The following is an 18,607-nucleotide window of genomic DNA, read 5'->3' on the forward strand; positions in this document are numbered from 1 at the left end:
CTTGTTCCTATGCTCCTTAGCTTTGATCAGATCCTTTGAATATAAATTTTCTCCACTTGGTTTTTGATTAGCAGTCAACAACCTGAGATAGACGTCTCAGAGGAGACAGAGGAAGTGCAAACGTTCTGGGTTGTTGAGGTTTCTGTGTTTTATATACCAGGCACCTGGGGAATAAAGATGGGTCTGCCTAAAAAGCTCAAACCTTGAGAAGTGAAGGGCTCCCTGTAAAGGGCCAGGAAGAGGTGGGAGAGGAGCAGTCCTAAGGGCCAGGCTGGAAACTCCAAAGCCAACCTTTGCTGCTTTGCCATTTTCTGAGACCCAGCCCTGTTTGGTTCTGCTGTGCACAGGGAGTTTCTGCCCCACATTGCTGCCTTTGCCTACAATTCATGGGAAAACCTTCCTGGAACTCCATTCTGAATCACAGAGGTGGGGCTAAAGCAGGGATCCATGGGGGACCATAGATTTCTAATAATTCAGGGTGGGCTTCAGGAGCCCTGAAACCCTTGAAATTATATACAATATTTTGTGTGTATGTGCATATGTGTATTTTCGTGAAAAGAGGTTGCAGTTAACAACTTTCATCAGATTTGCAAAGGGACTAAAAACAATCAAAGAGTTAGAATCACTGGGAGTTCCTGGTGTGGCCGAGGGTACATTGAGCTTCACGTTAACACTGGTGTGTTCCCATCCCATTGCAGCCTGAGGTCAGTTAGCTGACAACCTCCTTGGTGACAGCTAGGTCACTGAATGCCTCTCTGCAGGAGCCATCCTCTCTGCCCAACCTGAGGATTATGGTAGCAAAGCTGTCAGGCTTAACTTTGACAAATTGTTTTGGGTAAATTAGTCCCTTTTAATTGCTTGTGGAAATAGTAATTTTAGACGACAAGATTATTACAGGCTGCTTGTTAATGGGTCCTCCAGCATCAAGAAAACACCACTGAGATCGCGATGACCTGTTCTTGTCCCTCTTTGGCCTTACCCTTGAAATAGCCGGAGAAGACGTTAAGTAAAGTCAGCTCTCCCTCCTTGACAAGTACAGAGCACGTGTTTCCTTTTATCCTTCTGCCAAGTGAAGGATTAGAGAAGGACTTTCATCTTTTCCCTGCTACCACCAGCTCATGTCAGCCGTCACAGACTTGCTGATCATTAACTTGAAAAGCCGAGGAAGTTTCTAGCTCTTCCATTTTCTTGTTTACCTGTTGGGCCAACTTGCTTTACAACTGAATGAGTTTTGAATAAACAGGGTCCTAGGTGATGAAATACTTGACTCAGCTCAAGTTGGATATTTTCAATTGCTTTTCAGTTCACTGAACAGGAGGGTCAGTTTGACTGATCGGTCAGGGCAGGTCTGCCTTATGGTTCGCCATGTGCAGAGGAGGAGGGATGGGAGGTAGAGGAGTCTTCTCAGCAGTTTATGAAGCTGGGAATTGATTGGCTATTTACTAGCTGTGTCTTACTGGGCCATCTGACCTCCTTAAGCCCTCATTTCATCATTTGTCCAAAGGGGATAAAAATAATAGCTAGCTCACGGCACAGCTATGAGGTCTAAATGGTATCATAAATACCCAGCATGTAGCAAGAGCTAAACCAAACAAAAAAGATAGCACCTATTATAATTACAGTCTATTTCTCCTTCTCAAATCCGGAAGTCTGAGATAGTGCAGAAGTCAAAGAAATAAATATCACACTCACACCCAACTTTATCTTCATGACCTCAAAGCTTGTGACTGTAGCTACATCTAATCCCAGATCCACTGAAATCCTTTTTAAAATGATGCAGATGAAGATAGAGATTGTGACACTGCTATCAATTCAAAGTGGTTGTCACTGATTTTAATGTGTATAACCACATTCCTTGAAATCAAAGATTTCATGTGAAACTGATAATAAAGAATTTGTAGGGGACCCAATGTCTCTCTCTTGTTCTTGCTGGAACAAACCAAAGACGTCGCTTTTATGGTGTGTTTTCAAAAATGAGAATTTCATTTTTTTTAAAAGAAAGATGTTTGCTCTTTCCCCCTAGTTTTGTAACTATCACAAGATTTTGTCCTCATTCTTTAGAAACTAAATGCTAATAAATGTGCTCCTTCATGGAGCTGATTCTTAAGCATATCATTTATGCATATGATTTCATTTTTTTCCTCAGATTTCAAAAGAGTCAGTACTTGCCTTTATTGCTATTTCTCGAGGTTAGTGGTCATACCTCTTCTCTATTTACTTCCCTCTCCAGTAGGCAAACTCAAACACTGCACCAAGGAGTAAAATGTCATCTCAGGAAACAAATGGCTAGCTCTCTAGTTATATCCTGAAGTAAGAAAAGCCTGTTTGACGTAGAGAATGGACTTGAGGACACGGGGAGTGGGAAGGGTAAGCTGGGACGAAGTGAGAGAGTGGCATTGACATATATACACTACCAAATGTAATATAGATAGCTATTGGGAAGCAGCCACATAGCACAGGGAGATCAGCTCGGTGCTTTGTGACCACCTAGAGGGGTGGGATAGGGAGGGTAGGAGGGAGACGCAGAGGGAGGAGATATGGGGATATATGTATATGTATAGCTGATTCACTTTGTTATAAAGCAGAAACTAACACACCATTGTAAAGCAGTTATACTCCAATAAAGATGTTTTAAAAAAAAAAAAGAAAAGAAAAGCCTGCTCTAAGAATTGGAAATGGGATAGAAAGCTGGAGGTTTGTGTATCTTGGATGGCAAAGATCCCTCCTTGTTCTTATCTTGAACACAAACCTTTTCTAAGCCTTAATGTAGCCAATTATAGGGGAAAGGAGAAGGGAGAGTGCTGAAAATTATTTCAATTAACTTATTTAGGTGGAGTGTTTGGTGGGAGTCCACAGAAATATGAATTATAATTCATATGGAAGTCTGGAAGGTTCAGTGGATTGCATTTATGTAACAGGGAAAACAACACAAAGTACATGTGCTAGGGACACGGGGGTGTCTGGTTAATGTTTCTACGCAAAAGATAAACCCATTTGTTTGGTAATGGTCTTATTTGCTCTTCTAGCTGCTGTGGTCTGTGTGACACTTCTCAACAGACTTGAATGTGACCAGATCAGCTCTCCCCATGATGTTCTGGTGGAGTACCAAAAACGGCCTCAGCTCCTAATCTCCAGATTCATCAAACGGCGGCTTGGACTTCGTGACCTGACATCATAGCTGGGAAGCCCAATCCTTCCCTGAAAGTTTGTAGTTCCAGTCATAATGTTGAAGTCATATATTATTTGTGGCATTTTTATATAGTTCTCATCCACATGCTAAAATCATAATTGAATGATTTTATACAATCCTTTCTCTTAGAAAAAGAATTTATTGTAGAAGAGTTTAATAACTTACATTAAATTAAATTCAAATTTCATTTTAGAATGAGTTAGCTAAGTCAGTCTAATAATTAAAACTGTAAAACTCCTGTACTGTGACATTTGGAGTTTCATATGCAGCATTAATTAGGTTCACATCAAAATAGATCAAACACTTGTGATAGAAAGCCCAGAGATAAACCCATGCACCTATGGTCAACTGATCTATGACAAAGGAGGCAAGGATATACAATGGAGAAAAGACAGTCTCTTCAATAAGTGGTGCTGGGAAAACTGGACAGCTACATGTAAAAGAATGAAATTAGAATACTCCCTAACACCATACACAAAAATAAACTCAAAATGGATTAGAGACCTAAATGTAAGACCGGACACTATAAAACTCTTAGAGGAAAACATAGGAAGAACACTCTTTGACATAAATCACAGCAAGATCTTTTTTGATCCACCTCCTAGAGAAATGGAAATAAAAACAAAAATAAGCAAATGGGACCTAATGAAACTGCAAAGCTTTTGCACAGCAAAGGAAACCATAAACAAGACGAAAAGACAACCCTCAGAATGGGAGAAAATATTTGCAAAGGAATCAACGGACAAAGGATTAATCTCCAAAATATATAAATAGCTCATTCAGCTCAATATTAAAGAAACAAACAACCCAATCCAAAAATGGGCAGAAGACCTAAACAGACATTTCTCCAAAGAAGACATACAGACGGCCACGAAGCACATGAAAAGATGCTCAACATCACTAATTATTAAAGAAATGCAAATCAAAACTCAATGAGGTATCACCTCACACCAGTTAGAATGGGCATCATCAGAAAATCTACAAACAACAAATGCTGGAGAGGGTGTGGAGAAAAGGGAACCCTCTTGCACTGTTGGTGGGAATGTAAATTGATACAGCCACTATGGAGAACAATTTGGAGGTTCCTTAAAAAACTAAAAATAGAATTACCATATGACCCAGCAATCCCACTACTGGGCATATACCCAGAGAAAACCATAATTCAAAAAGACACATGCACCCCAATGTTCATTGCAGCACTATTTACAATAGCCAGGTCATGGAAGCATCCTAAATGCCCATCGACAGACGAATGGATAAAGAAGATGTGGTACATATATACAATGGAATATTACTCAGCCATAAAAAGGAAAGAAATTGAGTCATTTGTAGAGACGTGGATGGATCTAGAGACTGTCATACAGAGTGAAGTAAGTCAGAAAGAGAAAAACAAATATCGTATATTAACGCATGTATGTGGAACCTAGAAAAATGGTACAAATGAACCGGGTTGCAGGACAGAAGTTGAGACACAGATGTAGAGAACAAACGTATGGACACCAAGGGGGGAAAACTGCAGTGGGGTGGGGATGGTTGTGTGCTGAATTGGGCGATTGGGATAGACATGTATACAGTGATGTGTATAAAACTGATGACTGATTAATATAAAATAAATAAATAAATAAAAGTTAAAAAAAAAAAAAGATCCCACAAGCTGGGCTTCCCTGGTGGTGCAGTGGTTAAGAATCCGCCTGCCAATGCAGGGGACAATAAAAAAAAAAAAAAAAAAAAAAGAATTTATTGTAGAAGAGTTTAATAACTTACATTAAATTAAATTCAAATTTCATTTTAGAATGAGTTAGCTAAGTCAGTCTAATAATTAAAACTGTAAAACTCCTGTACTGTGACATTTGGAGTTTCATATGCAGCATTAATTAGGTTCACATCAAAATAGATCAACCACTTGTGGATACAGTTACCCGTCACTCTGTTTCTGAAACTAATCCAGAAATTCATGTTAGAACATTGTCAGGCACTTCTAGATGTTGGACAAGTGACAGAAATTGATCATGCATATTCAAAATATTTACAGAAAAAAAGTGTAATGTAGGTCTATATGAAAAAGCTACACTTAGGGAAATGTGACCATACTTCTTTTTTTTCCCCTGCAGGATTTCAGTGCACCATGTAATAGGGTCAGAGGCTTAGTTTTGCCCATGTTTGTGATTTTATCACAAAAAGTAACAACTCTAGATCACACATTGATTTTCAAATGAAAACCCTTGGAAATGCAAAGAAAGATCTTAATTTTTCTTCAGAAATCACAAATGATTAAATCACCTTCTAGCAATTTTTTTTCTTTTAAGGAAATGCATTTTGAAGAGGCTGTATTTTTTAAATTTCATTTCAATATTAACCTCACAGGCTGAGGAATTAACAACAAGTGAATTTAGACCTGAGTTCAAGATGTTAAAGTCATCCTTTTGTGTGACTTTGAAGCAGGTCTTGCCTGCACCCAACCTGTACCCCTATTCAGTTTGACCCTCTGGCAGGCATGGTGTCACTTAGGGGATACACCTTGCTCTGTATGAGTTGATGCCTCCTGGGGGGGGTTCTTCTAAGGCTGATACACTTAAGAGTTGGGAAGCATGGATGGCGGAAGGGTGGAGGAGAGCTTACAATCTTGAATAGCATGTAACGTTGTGTACATATATTTATATTGTTGTGGCTCAAATAAAATTTAATTCCAACCATGAGAGAGATTTCTTTTGTCTCTTTGTAATCAATGACAATAAACAATCTCCCGAGAGGAGCATCAGTTCGGGAACTTTTTTGGCAATAGATATGCTTGGAGTGCAATTTTTAAAGTATCCCAGTAATTCACCATCAAATACCAGCATCAGAACTAAAAGTTAGGTAGAATAACACTGCGGTCATTAGTGCGGTTTTCACTGTGTTTCATATATATTTTTAGACCAAGTGGAAACTACTTCAGACTGTTCTCCGTAAGCCTTCAATATGAACTTTTATTTACCTGTTCCTGGAAAACCTTATTTTCCTTTTTATTGAGAGAAGAGGAGGTTATGTGAGAGAGAGAGAGAAGAAAGAAATAATCGCAGTCAGTCCTCCCCTCAGCTCCTGCAGAAGGGTGTGTGTATGCGCACGCACCTGCCAGCAACCTGGGACACCTCTTTGACGAATCTGCCTTCCTCATTCCCACATCCAAACAACTGCCAAGTCCTATGAGTTGATTCTCCTAGATAGCTCTCCAACCTGTCCACCAGGGGACAGCCCTCCTGCTCCTCAAGCCAGCTTCCTCCCAGCCCCACCCACAGCCTCCCACAACGCCCTCTGCAGCCTCCTTAAATTACTCATCACCGCTTGCAATTATGTCATGATTTGTGTCTCTACAGAATTAATGTGCCTAGGCTATAAGGCTCATGAGGACAAAGACTGCATTTGCTTTATTTACTGCTGTACCCCAAGCACCCAAACAGCGCCTGTCTCATTCTAGGTGCTCAGTAAATGTTTGTTAAGTGAAGAATGAATCCGCTTCATACATTTCCTTCATAAACTCTCACTAAAATGCCTCTAGTCTTTGCGAGACTTATCCTTTCCTTATTCAGTCCGTTGTCATCTCAGCTCTCCTTGGCTGTCCCTCCCATGACATCTCACTTTACGGGGTGGAAAGTCCTCTGTACCATCAGTGTAGAGTTGTGGTGATGTCTAGAACTTCTTGCTTTCTCCTATAGCACATGGCTTTCCCCTCTGTCAAAACCAAACCCTAGATTCACCTCCTTCAGGAAGGTCTCCAAGTTTAATTCCCCTCAGTTCATCACATCTAGTTCCCTTAGAACTAGGGTTGCACTAGGAAGATATCAATGTGTCCTCGTTTGTAGGCTATGCTGAGAACACTTGTCCTTTTTCATGAACTTGGATAATGGCTGCCCAGCTTGTCTTCATTTGGGAGGCTCATGTCTCCCTTCAACTGCCCTCTTTCTACCTTTTGACTGCCATGGAGTGTTGTCCGATGCAGGCATTCAGCCACTACTCACCTATGCCTGCGCTAAGTCTGGGAACCAGCTCTTCACCTCACCTCTAACCCCACCTTCTCCACTCATTCAGTCTCGCCCTCCTAGAAATCTATTCAAGAAACAGATAGGCTTGCAAAAACTCTTCTGGTGATTTCTATGTATGGGTGTTGCATGTATTTTTGGTATGTTTTTTCTTTGTTCATTCATTCATTATAAATCCATATCTCTCCCTCTTCCCCAAAAGAATCAGAGACAGTTTACAAGGATAAATAAAAGCACATCAAGATAGTACAAATTAGACCTAAGTGGGAAAGAAAAAGGAAAAGGGAAGGGAAGGGGCATCATTGGCACAAAGCCTGAAGCTAATACCAAGATGCGTCGCATACAGTTCATGCACTGGCAGACAGGAGGCGCTGAATTGGCTCTGGGCTGCCTAGCAGCTGCTTCATAAAGAGAAAAATTTTACAGCATCTCTAAGACAAAATGTGAACTAATCATCAGGAGAAGAACAACTAGTTGTGATTCCAAGAGGCCAGAGTGTAGTGTAGTGTAGTGGTGAGTGTGGGGCGTGGGGTGGGGGAGGGGTGTGTGTGTCAGTGCATTTACTACAGGTGGCTCTCAACACTGCTGCACGTTAGGGTCAGCAGGGAAGCCTTCAAAAAACCACCATTTGGGGCCCCACCACAGACCAGCTAAATGAGAATCTCTGGAAGTGGGACTGGGAATCCCTATTTAAAAAATTTCCCCTGGTGATGTGCAGCCTGGGTCAAAAGGCACTGATTTAAAAGAATGAATAGTCTGGGAATCTGGCAGGCACTCCTCCAGCTGAACTTCTAGAATTCTTTCAATGGTGCCTCCACTGGACTAGTTATATAAAGGTCAAGCTCTTTTACTTGACTCTTACTCCTCAACAAGAACAGTATCTTTTTTCTCTGAGGTATAGTTGACAGCTAAAATGTATATATTTTCAAGTGTACAATATGATGACTTGATAATATATACACATTGTGAAATGATTACCACAATCAAGTTAATTAACACATCCATCACCTCACATAGTTACCTTTTATGCAATAGCCAAGCTATGGAAACAACATAAGTGTCTGTTGATTGATGAATGGATAAAGAAAATGTGTTATATATATGTGTGCGTTATATATGTGTATGTATGTGTATATATATATATATATATACATACACACAATGCATTGTATCTATCTATATATAGATAGATACATACATACAATGGAATATTATTTATCCATAAAAAAGAAGGAAATCCTGCCATTTGTGACAACATGGATGAAACTGGAGGGCATTATAACAAGTAAAATAAACCAAACAAAGACAAATACTGTATGGTATTACTTATATGTGGAATCCAAAAAAAAAGTCAGATTCATAGAAACAGAGAGTAGAATGGTGGTTACCAAGGCCTGGGGGCAGGGAATGGGGAGATGTTGGTCTAAGTGGTCAAACGGTACAAATTTCTAGTTATAAGATGATAAGTTTTGAGGATCTGATATACAGTACGGTGACTATAGTTTAACTCTGTGCTGTTCACTTGAAATTTGCTAAAAGTAGATTTTTAGCATTCTCACCAAAAAGAGGAACAATATCTTAACCATTTTATATCCCCAGCAATGTGCACAGTGCCTGACACAGAGTAAAAGTGAATTAATTATACATATTAATATATTTATATATATTGTTATGGATTAAATTTTTGTGTTCCCCTCACCAAGTTCATATGTTGAAGCTCTAACCCTCAGTGTGGCTATATTTGGAGATGGGGTCTATAAGGAATTAGGTTAAATGAGGTCACAGGATGGGGCCCTGATCTGATAGAATTAGTGTCCTTATCAGAAGGGAAACCGGAGAGCTCACTCTCTTTCTCTCTCTGTACACATGTACTGAGAAAAGTCCATGTGAGGATGCAGTGAGAAGGTTGTCATCTGCAAACCAGGAAGAGAGCTCTCAACCGTTATGGAATCAGCTGGAATCTTGGTCTGGGGCTTGTAGCTTCCAGAACTGTGAGAAAATAAATTTCTGTTGTTTAAGCCACTCAGTCATTGGTATTTTGTTATGGTACCCACAGCTAAGACATATATCATATATATGAATTACACACGTGTGTGTGTGTGTGTGTGTACATATATAAACAAAACCCAAAAAACAAACAAAACCACAATCAATCAACCAATTAAAGCAAATACATAGCTGACTACCTGTCAAGTTAACTTTGCCCAAATGTGATCCCTTGACCAACCTTTCCGAGTAACATGTGTATATCATTCAGTGTAATTTGCTACGTGAGATCATTAACAGCCAGACCAGTTCCTCTGCTCCATGTTTCACTCCCAAACACACTAGACAATTGACACACAACACAATCTTAGTAAAACACAATCTTTGGTCCAAAATACACGCAATAACTTCTCCTGGTTTATTTTTATCCAGTTATAGAATGTTATTTAGTGCTTTGCACCCTGTAAGTACTTAACAAGGATTACAAACTATCAACTTCAGAAATACAACAAAGTGAGTTTAAATTTTATATCCTTCTTTTAAAAACATAGTTCTTAACATTTGGGATTCATTTTGGAGACCGTTGATAAAAATCTATGGACTTGCTCAGCAGAAAAATGCACATTCACACGTATACCCCTGAGTTTGCATATAATTTCATGGGTTTGCACACTTTCCTTGGGCTGAGTCATGGCAGGATACCTGTGTCCCCTACCACAGGCCACAGTCCCTCTGGGTGGCCCTAGTCATACTGCTGTCCTCTAGGTTCTGGTTATTGCTCCCTTCAAGCCCCCTCACATCAGGGCTGGTAACAGCTGTTCCAGCTACACCACCCTTTGTTGTTCCCTAAATCCTGCCCACCCCTTTGTGGATAGTCCTTTCAGGAAATTCTCTCAGTTCCCCAGTTTAATTGTGCCATCTGGTTCCTGCTGGGATCCATTAATACAGCCTCCAAAATACATCTGGGGACCCAAAACCATTCGGAAAAATGTAAGAAGCTAAAGTCATTCTATATGCAGATCTTTCAATTATAATTCTTTTACTGCAAAACAGAAGTTAGTATTTTTCTTCTTAACTGCTAGAGCACTTTAAAAAAAGATATAACCCTCTATTCAAGAATGTATGCTTGTATTTAAAATTCTCCTGGAACTCTCCAGGACTTGCAGCTTGAAAAACATGGTGTTCAACTTACACTTTCTTGGCTGGCTGATGGGCATCCCATGTATGATAGAATTGAAAGCTTGAGTAAAAGACAGATAAATGGTCTCCATTGCTTGCCTCCAAGCTACATGTTCCATCACCCTGTCATGGAAGGAAATTAAAATTGTCTGACATACTGAGTTTCATAAAGCCACACCATTCCTCTCCAGGATCCTGTGTGCCTCTAGATGTCTATACCATAAGTAGATTTTTTGAGGATTTGATCTACAACCTTCATCTCAGGATTAGAGCTTAAGTAAATGCAATCCTTAGTTATTAGGGTCTCTCTTTGTCCTTTTTAAAAAATAAAGAAACTCTATAAACATTTCTTTCCTCAGTCCTCCTGGACTTTCTCTATCTCTTAAGAATTCTAAAATACTGGCCAGTGGGGGTCTACCATCCAATGTCTCCTAAGATGAAGAACTAAAAATACTGATAATTTGCAACCTGCTTCATTATTTACTCCTCAAGGGTTTTCCTCATTTCTTATTTGCTTTTTCACTCCTCCTAAATAGGTGTTGCTCAGTCTGGAATCAACTTAACATTTATTTTTCTAAAAACTGAGCATAGCAATTTTAACTTGAGAATAAAAGCCCACCATTAAATCACCTTTTCCCCTGAAACCTTAAATATGATTTGAACATTATTTTTATAAGTATAACATAGTTTAAAAAATCATCAGGCAAACAATCTAGAAACCAGTATCATCTAGTTTGTACAGGATTAGTCAAAAATTACCCTCCAAAAGGTAGTAATTTAAGATTGTGTCTATTTATTTTCTAAATTTCTTAGAAAATCTGTTATTCTCTATAGTAACTTAATCATTAACATTGTGAAGCACTGGGGACATTTCAGAATTACAGAAATCATCTGAGTAGTCTGATTTTGCTCTCTCCTCTGTTAAAAAAGGAAGTACAAATCCTTAAAAAACTGGATTCTTCTTTTCACTTCCATATCACTTTATTTCTTCATCTGAGTTTAAGGTCCTTTGCATTTGCATTTCCTCCCAACATTGTAACCAACAGAAACCAATGATGGGGCAAACAAAATGTTACCCATGTCCCACTTACTCTGGGTAAATAATCAGCAGTGGACACCAATCTACTAGCCAGATCTGCCTCCTACACTGCCTGGTCCTACCTTCTCCTTCCTTCCCCTTGGTCTCCAGAGGTCACACCTATTCTAGAACTGGTTCCATTATTGATTCAAGGTTGCAGTGCCATGGACATGCTCTAAGTTAACATGTAAATGATAGAACAAATATATTGATAAAGGACCTACTTTGCACAAGTCACAGTGCTAGGTGTTGTGGGAAAGCAAGACACAGTCACCTCCTTTAGACAATTCACAGCCTACTAAGTTTAAGGCACTAAGGCAAATGTGTGGATAACTACAATTCAAGGATAATCTGATAGACCTGAAAAGAGAGGTGGAAATAAAAGTGTTCTAAGGACTTACCAGGGGAAATGATTGTATGGAGATGGAAAAATTTGAAAGGGTTCCTTGGACAAGGTGGATATTTGAGATGAATTTTATTTAAGGGCCATAATTTTGAAAGAAACTCTAAAGCGGGTGTTGCCATCAAAGGAAAAAGCATGAAATAAGACAAAGGAGGACAATGCAGGACATATGTAAGAATAGTAAAGACTCCTGTTTTGCTGGATCTGGAAAGGTGGTTTGGGGTTCTATTGTGTGAGGCCCTAAAAGTCAGAGTAAGGAGTTTGGACCTTATTCCCAGGCAAAGGGAAGTGGCTGAAACACATAGAGCAGGACTGACTGGCAGTCTGAAGGGGTAAGAGGAAGGAGGAGGAGTAAGGCTGAGATAATTACTGGTAACAAAAAACTGTACCTGGTGTAGGTGACCAGGACGTGGCTAGCTCCCTCTCACAGTATTCGAACATTGGGGGAAGGGCAGAGATGGAGTAAAGATAAGCTGGGGCTGTCAAAGACATTGCTTTCTTGTTAGACTAGGCAGCTCCCCTACTGTGAAGGTCAGCGCCTTCAAATTTTCACCTAATAAGTTAAACGCTTACATATTTCAGAATAAAAATTCCCTTCTCATGTGAAGATAATGTGCTTCCAAAGTCTTTCTTTTGTTAAAAGGCTAAGGAAAGTTCAAACATGACAGAGCCAGAGCAGTAGCTGTGGGAGAGAGTGGCATTTAAAGGGCTGATGAGTGAGAGATGTCAGCAGTGATCTCAGTATCTATTTAGATAAAACTCCTTATGGCTTTGTGGCTAATAAAGAATCTTCTTTCCCCCAGAGGATATATGTAAAGGCTCGACTCACAGATGTAGAGAATAAACTGGTGGTTGGGGGGGAGGTGCAATATAAGGGTGGGGCAATGGGAGGTACAAACTGTTAAGTATAAAATAGGCTCAAGGATGTATTGTACAACACAGGAAATATAGCCAGTGTTTTTTAATAACTGTAAATGGAAAGTAACCTTTAAAAATTATATAAAAATTAAAAAAAAATTTTAGAGTAAACCAAACAAAAATAAATAAATAAAACTTAAAAATAAAAATAAAGGCTCAATGAAATCCTGTCACATGCTACAACATGAATGAAACTTGCAGACATTATGCTAAGTAAAATAAGGCAGACACAAAAGGACAATTGTTGTATCTAGATAGTCAAATTCAAAGAGAAAGAAGTGGTTATGAGGGGCTGAGGGAAAGAGGAAGGGAGAGTTATTGTTTAATGGGTACAGAGTTTCAGTTTGGGATGGATAGTGGTGATGGTTACAAAATCATGTGAATGTATCTAATGCCACTGATTTGTACACTCAAAAGAAGGTTAAAATGGTAAATGTTATGATAGCTATATTTTACTACAATAAAAAGTAAAAGCTCAATGAAGTCTGTATTGTGGTTTTTATAATACCAAATTCTAATTTACTAATTTTTGGAAAGAAAGTTCATGCGATATGGCCTGATGGAATCACGCCTGCTGGTTGGCAATCTACACGGGCTTCTGGGACTCTCTAGGATTGAAATATACTACCAGGGAAGGAAAGAAACTGGTATGAAGTGGCGGAAGATAATAAGATGAAAAATGAAATGTTGAGAAGGAAGGGGACTAGTAAGGAAGGAAGACAGTTGTGAAATAATGTTGTGAGAAGAAAGAAGTCTACTGGGGGTTCTGCAAGATGGAGAGCTAACATATCCCAAAGCACTGGAAACATCTGCAAATGCTGCGTAAAACATTTCTGGAAGAGAATCAAAAGATGCTAACAGGAAGGAAGAAACTTAAAGCCAGAGTAGTGACCTGATAGCCTGGAGCCTTGGAATTAAAGTTTATGTAGACACATTTTGGGTGAGGTGTTGGGACTAAGATTCAAGAGAAAAAAATCTGCCCACCTGCAGAGGAGACCCTAGTAAATCTTGTCTGCCTCTGTCTAGGCAACCTGTGGGGGGAAACATGTAATTCCCTGAGAGATACAAAATCCATGCTTGATCCTTATTCAGTGTTGGAGTTTAAATTTACATTGCATTCCAGGAAACCCCATTTCAAAATATAAACAGAAAATTAGGTTATGAATAGAGATGTCCCTGGCACTCCTGGCATAAGTAAAAGCAAAACCACATGGTACAACAGACACAGACAGGTGGCAGGGGATTTCCACAAAATATTCAGCCTCAGTGAATATGAGGCTCATGATAAAAAGTCACAGAATAAGTATGTGACAATTTTTGTGTGAGGCACAGTAAATGGTCATAAAATACAGGAAGATTATATTCAAGAATTTGAGTTATTAGATGGGATATAGAAAGTGACTACCAAAGAGAATATCTTTAAAATTATTAAAACTGTAACAGAAGTAATTGAAACACAGAAATGAGAAATGGAAAAAGTCAAGACTGCTTTGAATGATGTTGATGATGATAATAATAATAGCACAGCACTGACCACTTTTCTAGATGCTTTGCAAGGGAATTTCCTGACAGACCAGTGGTTAGGACTCCTGGCTTTCACTGCCAAGGACGCAGGTTTGATCCCTGGTCGGGGAACTAAAATCCCGCAGGCCGCGGGGCACGGTCAAAAATATAAACAAATTTTAAAAATAAATAAATAAAATAAATTCCAATTTTAATTTTAAAATGTTTTGCAAATACTAATTCATTTAATCCTCAAACAACACTGTTATATTGTGTTATGAGGTATTATTATTTTACCAGTTTATAGATGAGAAAACTGGAGCACAGAGAGATTAAGTAACTTGCTCCAGGTCACAAGTCTAATAAGAAACAGAGCTGAAGTTTGCACAAAAACATTCTCTATCCAAATGTCTTAGTCCATTTGGGCTGCTATAACAAAAACTGAGTGGTTTATAAACAACAGAAATTTATTTCTCTCAGTCTGGAGGCTGGAAAGACCAAATTCAGTGCCAGCAGATTCAGTGTCTGGTGAGAAGCCATTTCCTGGTTCATAAATGGCCATCTTCTCGTTGTAACCTCACATGGCAAAAGGGACAAGGGAACTATCTGGGGTCTCTTTTACAAGGGCATTAACCTCATTCATTTGGGCTATACCTTCATGACCTAATCACCTCCCAGAAGCCCCATCTCCCAATACCATCACATTGGGGGTTAGGATTTCAACATATGAATTTGGGGAATACAACTTTCAGTCTATAGCACCAGAGTATATGGTCTGAACCACTACACTAAACCAAGAACCAAATTTTACTTCCAAATAAAATGTAAAATTTCAAAACATTTCAAAATTGGAAATTACAAAATTGAAAAAATTGGTAATTTTTAGGAAAGTTCAGTGGATGAGTTAAATAGCAGATTAGGCACAGCTGAAAAAAGAATTAGTGAACTTTAAAATAGAACTGAAAAAAAACTGAGAACACAGCACAGAAATAGAGATGGAAAATATAAAAGTAAGAGTAAGAAGCATAAAATAAGAGAATAAAATGAGAAGATCTAATAAATTTCTAAAAGAAGTTCTAGAAAGAAAGAGTAGACAGAACAATAAAGAGACAATATTCAAAAACATAATGATTAAGAAATCTCCAGAATCGGTAAAAGACATAAATATTCGAGAAGCACAACATAAATAAAGGCAAATCACACATGGGAGTATTGTAGTAAAGTTATCTAAGAAAACTGAGAGAAAATGTTAAAAGTAAACAAAAAAAGGAAAGGGAGGGGTTCTCTACAAATGAACAATTTGTTTGATAACACATATCTCAATAGCAGCCATAGAATCTGAAAGATCCTAGATTATCTAGGAGATTATATCTTTAGAGTCATGAAGAAAAATATTGTCAACTCAGAATTTTACACCCAGGTAGAATATTATTCAGGCATGAACAATGAAATAAAAACTTTTTAAAAAACAAAGGTGGAGAGTATTCCCTACGCTTAGGTACTTGCTGAAAGAACAACTAATTGAATGGTGAGCAATGAAATTGGTAAAAACTGACTGAAAAATCAATTTGGGAGATTAAAACCCAGAACTAGATAAAATTAAAATGGAAAACTGAAGTGTGATCAGTGGAGGGTCCTACAGGCCCACCATCACTGGGAGGAGAGTAGAGGTTGGAATGACACTAGACTTTATTAAGTTACTTGTGCATATTTAAAATATAAGGGCTACTGTCCACAGAACAGTAGTTAAATGTTGAATTTCCAAACAACTGAAGGGGAAACGATAGAATAAAGGAAAACTTGATTAATGTTGTAGAAGGAAGAAAGAGGAAGAACAAGAAAGATTAGAAATAGCATGATAAATAGAAAATAGAATATAGAGTGACTAAAATAAATTTAAAGGTACCAGTAATCATAGTGAATGTAAACTAATTTAACTCATCAGTTAAAAGGCAGAGACTATCAGATTGAAAAGTAAAACAAAATCCAGCTATATCCTATTTATGGGAGACCTTCTAAAACATAATACCGAAGACTGACATTAAAGCGATAGAAAAAGACATACCAGACTTCTGTTTCCAACAGGATGGAGAACTAGGTTTTACAAAACTCCCTCTACCACCCTGAAACACCCAGATCTGGATAAATCACACAAAGACACTTTAAAACATCTTATTAAGCTCACAAGAAATAAGGGGAAATCCTTAAGAGAGAAAACACAAAGAGTAAGACCATATCCCAGAAGCAGATGAACACACAATACAGAAAGTGGTGCTTCTCTGGGTCAGGGGTCAGTCTGGGAGCCAAAATCGCCTCTCCCGTTTTTGTCAAGTCTTATTGGAACCCAGCCAGGCCCAGTGTTTACATACCGTCTCTGGCTCCTTTTGCACTACAACAGCAGAACTGAGCAGTTTCGATAGACATCATATGACTGGCAACGGTGAAAATACTTACTATCTAGCCCTTTAAAGAAAAGTTTGCTGACCTCTGTTCCAGGGGCCCAGAGTGAGGAGGCATGGAGTCAGGTGCAGAAACCAAAGCCCAGGCCTTTAGTCTGTGCACAGTGAAGGAGGTGAAATGGAGACTCCCCACAAATAGGACACTTGAAACCACTTCACTCTCTGTAAAAGAACGGGTTGAGAGAAAATCTGACTCTTTGCAAAGGGCACGGATGAGGAGATCTGGCAGCCTGCGGCCCTGCTGTAGCTGGGGTTACTCTGAGTTTGGCGCCCATGGCCTGAACTCACGCTGCCTCCCAGGCCCACCACAAAAGCAGACTGCCAGCTCAGAGGTCCACTTCCAAGGGCATTTCTCAGCACCTACCACCTGTGCTCTAAATGAGGTGTTAGCAGCATTTCCTCTCTGCTGTTTCTGGGTTGTTTTTTTTTTTTTTTTTAATTTTTATTTATTATTTATTTATTATGTTTATTTTTGGCTGTGTTGGGTCTTCGTTTCTGTGTGAGGGCTTTCTCCAGTTGCGGCGAGTGGAGGCCACTCCTCATCGCGGTGGGCGGGCCTGTCACTATCGCGGCCTCTCTTGTTGCGGAGCAGAGGCTCCAGACGCTCAGGCTCAGTAGTTGTGGCTCACGGGCCCAGTTGCTCCGCGGCATGTGGGATCCTCCCAGACCAGGGCTCGAACCCGTGTCCCCTGCACTGGCAGGCAGACCCTCAACCACTGCGCCACCAGGGAAGCCCTCTGGGGGTTTTTTCATTCACTGTGGTAGTCTCCTGGGTGGTCCCAGTTAATTCCCCAGGTAACATTTATTGTTGATGGTAGTGTTCTGGTTACAAAGTTGCATGGGTTTGGAGTGGTTTGTCCCTAACCCCAGCTTGCTTGCTTGCTTTCTGCTACTTTTAATGCACAATATTACAGCATGCAGGTTTTTTTTTTTTTTAATATACATACATCACTGTTCTTTTCTGAAGACTTAAATACAGTAGAAACAACTAAATGTAGATGCTTAAAATTGAAATATTAAGTTTCATTTTGTAATGTGTTTGGATTTATTTTTTAGCAGAATGATAACACTAAGAACTATTTCTTTTTTCTTCTAAATCTACATTTAGACTACCCTATGCCTGAACATTGTCCTTGTTCCTGAGTGCTCTGTGTGTTCTTGCCTAGGTATTTGCTTATAGGAGATTTGGGGCAGTGACTGAACCATGACCAGAAGGTATGGGGTTGGACCAGTGTTCACAGCATGCTGGAGAAGAGATTGGAAAGTAATAGGTCGGGTTTGGTGCAGTGAATTCTTGGTGTACCCAACACAGTGTTGTTCAATAATGAATACTTCATTGAAGAAGGCACTGAGTGCTAGCTTCTGATGGGTACTTTGTGAGCACTTGGGGCAAGTCAACCCCATTGGGAAGGGATGGATTTTTCATTTTTCTCTGCATCACCTCCCCACAGCCCTCTTTCCTTACCCCCATCAGTAGTCCTGGAAAGACTCTAAAGGGGTGGAATAGTTTCATCCCTTGGGGACTGAGATTGTTGGAGGCTGGCCTCTAGGTGGAGGAGGCACATGGGTTCCCTCCTGGATGTAGGCTGGCTGGTCACTATCACATCATGGCACACAATGCCAAGGAGAATGGTGGCTGGTGGGAGACCTGTGGAAGAGTTGGTCTCTGATCACAACTAGTATATTCATTCCTTATTTCTCTGATCATAATCCCCTTTTAGCCTCCAAGCCTTCAATAAGTCTTGTGAATTGCTACAGGCTATTAGTGTGTGGAATTAAGGAAATTCTCTGTTTCCATGCTTGGAGCAAAGCTTGAAGGAAGAACAGCAACTGCCTAAGTGAAGCCAGATATGAGATGGCAAAAGATGATCTGCT

At 39.5% G+C, this 18,607-nt stretch overlaps 2 protein-coding genes across 17 annotated transcripts in view; one reads left to right on the forward strand and one right to left on the reverse strand.

Moving 5' to 3' along the window:
• Positions 1-3,178, forward strand: part of UPP2 (uridine phosphorylase 2) — a 43,423-nt gene extending 40,245 nt beyond the window's left edge. Inside the window, exon 7 of the mRNA XM_059927919.1 lies at positions 3,027-3,178. Within this exon, the coding sequence (XP_059783902.1) occupies positions 3,027-3,178 (152 nt within the window). The remainder of the gene's footprint in view (positions 1-3,026) is intronic.
• CCDC148 (coiled-coil domain containing 148) overlaps positions 1-18,607 on the reverse strand; it is a 482,246-nt gene that overhangs the window by 177,581 nt on the left and 286,058 nt on the right. For 14 of the 16 annotated variants that reach the window (XR_009504110.1, XR_009504104.1, XR_009504105.1 and 11 more), the window contains one exon: positions 10,385-10,494. Coding sequence is in view for 7 of the 16 variants with exons in the window: in XM_059927159.1 (XP_059783142.1) it covers positions 10,385-10,494 (110 nt within the window). In the remaining 9 variants the exon portion in view is untranslated. Of the gene's footprint in view, positions 1-10,384; positions 10,495-16,758; positions 16,895-18,607 lie in introns of those variants that run through there. The other 2 variants (XR_009504111.1, XR_009504112.1) reach the window with 2 other exon arrangements.

The sequence above is a fragment of the Balaenoptera ricei genome, chromosome 7, assembly GCF_028023285.1.
Source record: "Balaenoptera ricei isolate mBalRic1 chromosome 7, mBalRic1.hap2, whole genome shotgun sequence".
In the NCBI taxonomy this organism is placed as follows: domain Eukaryota; kingdom Metazoa; phylum Chordata; class Mammalia; order Artiodactyla; family Balaenopteridae; genus Balaenoptera; species Balaenoptera ricei.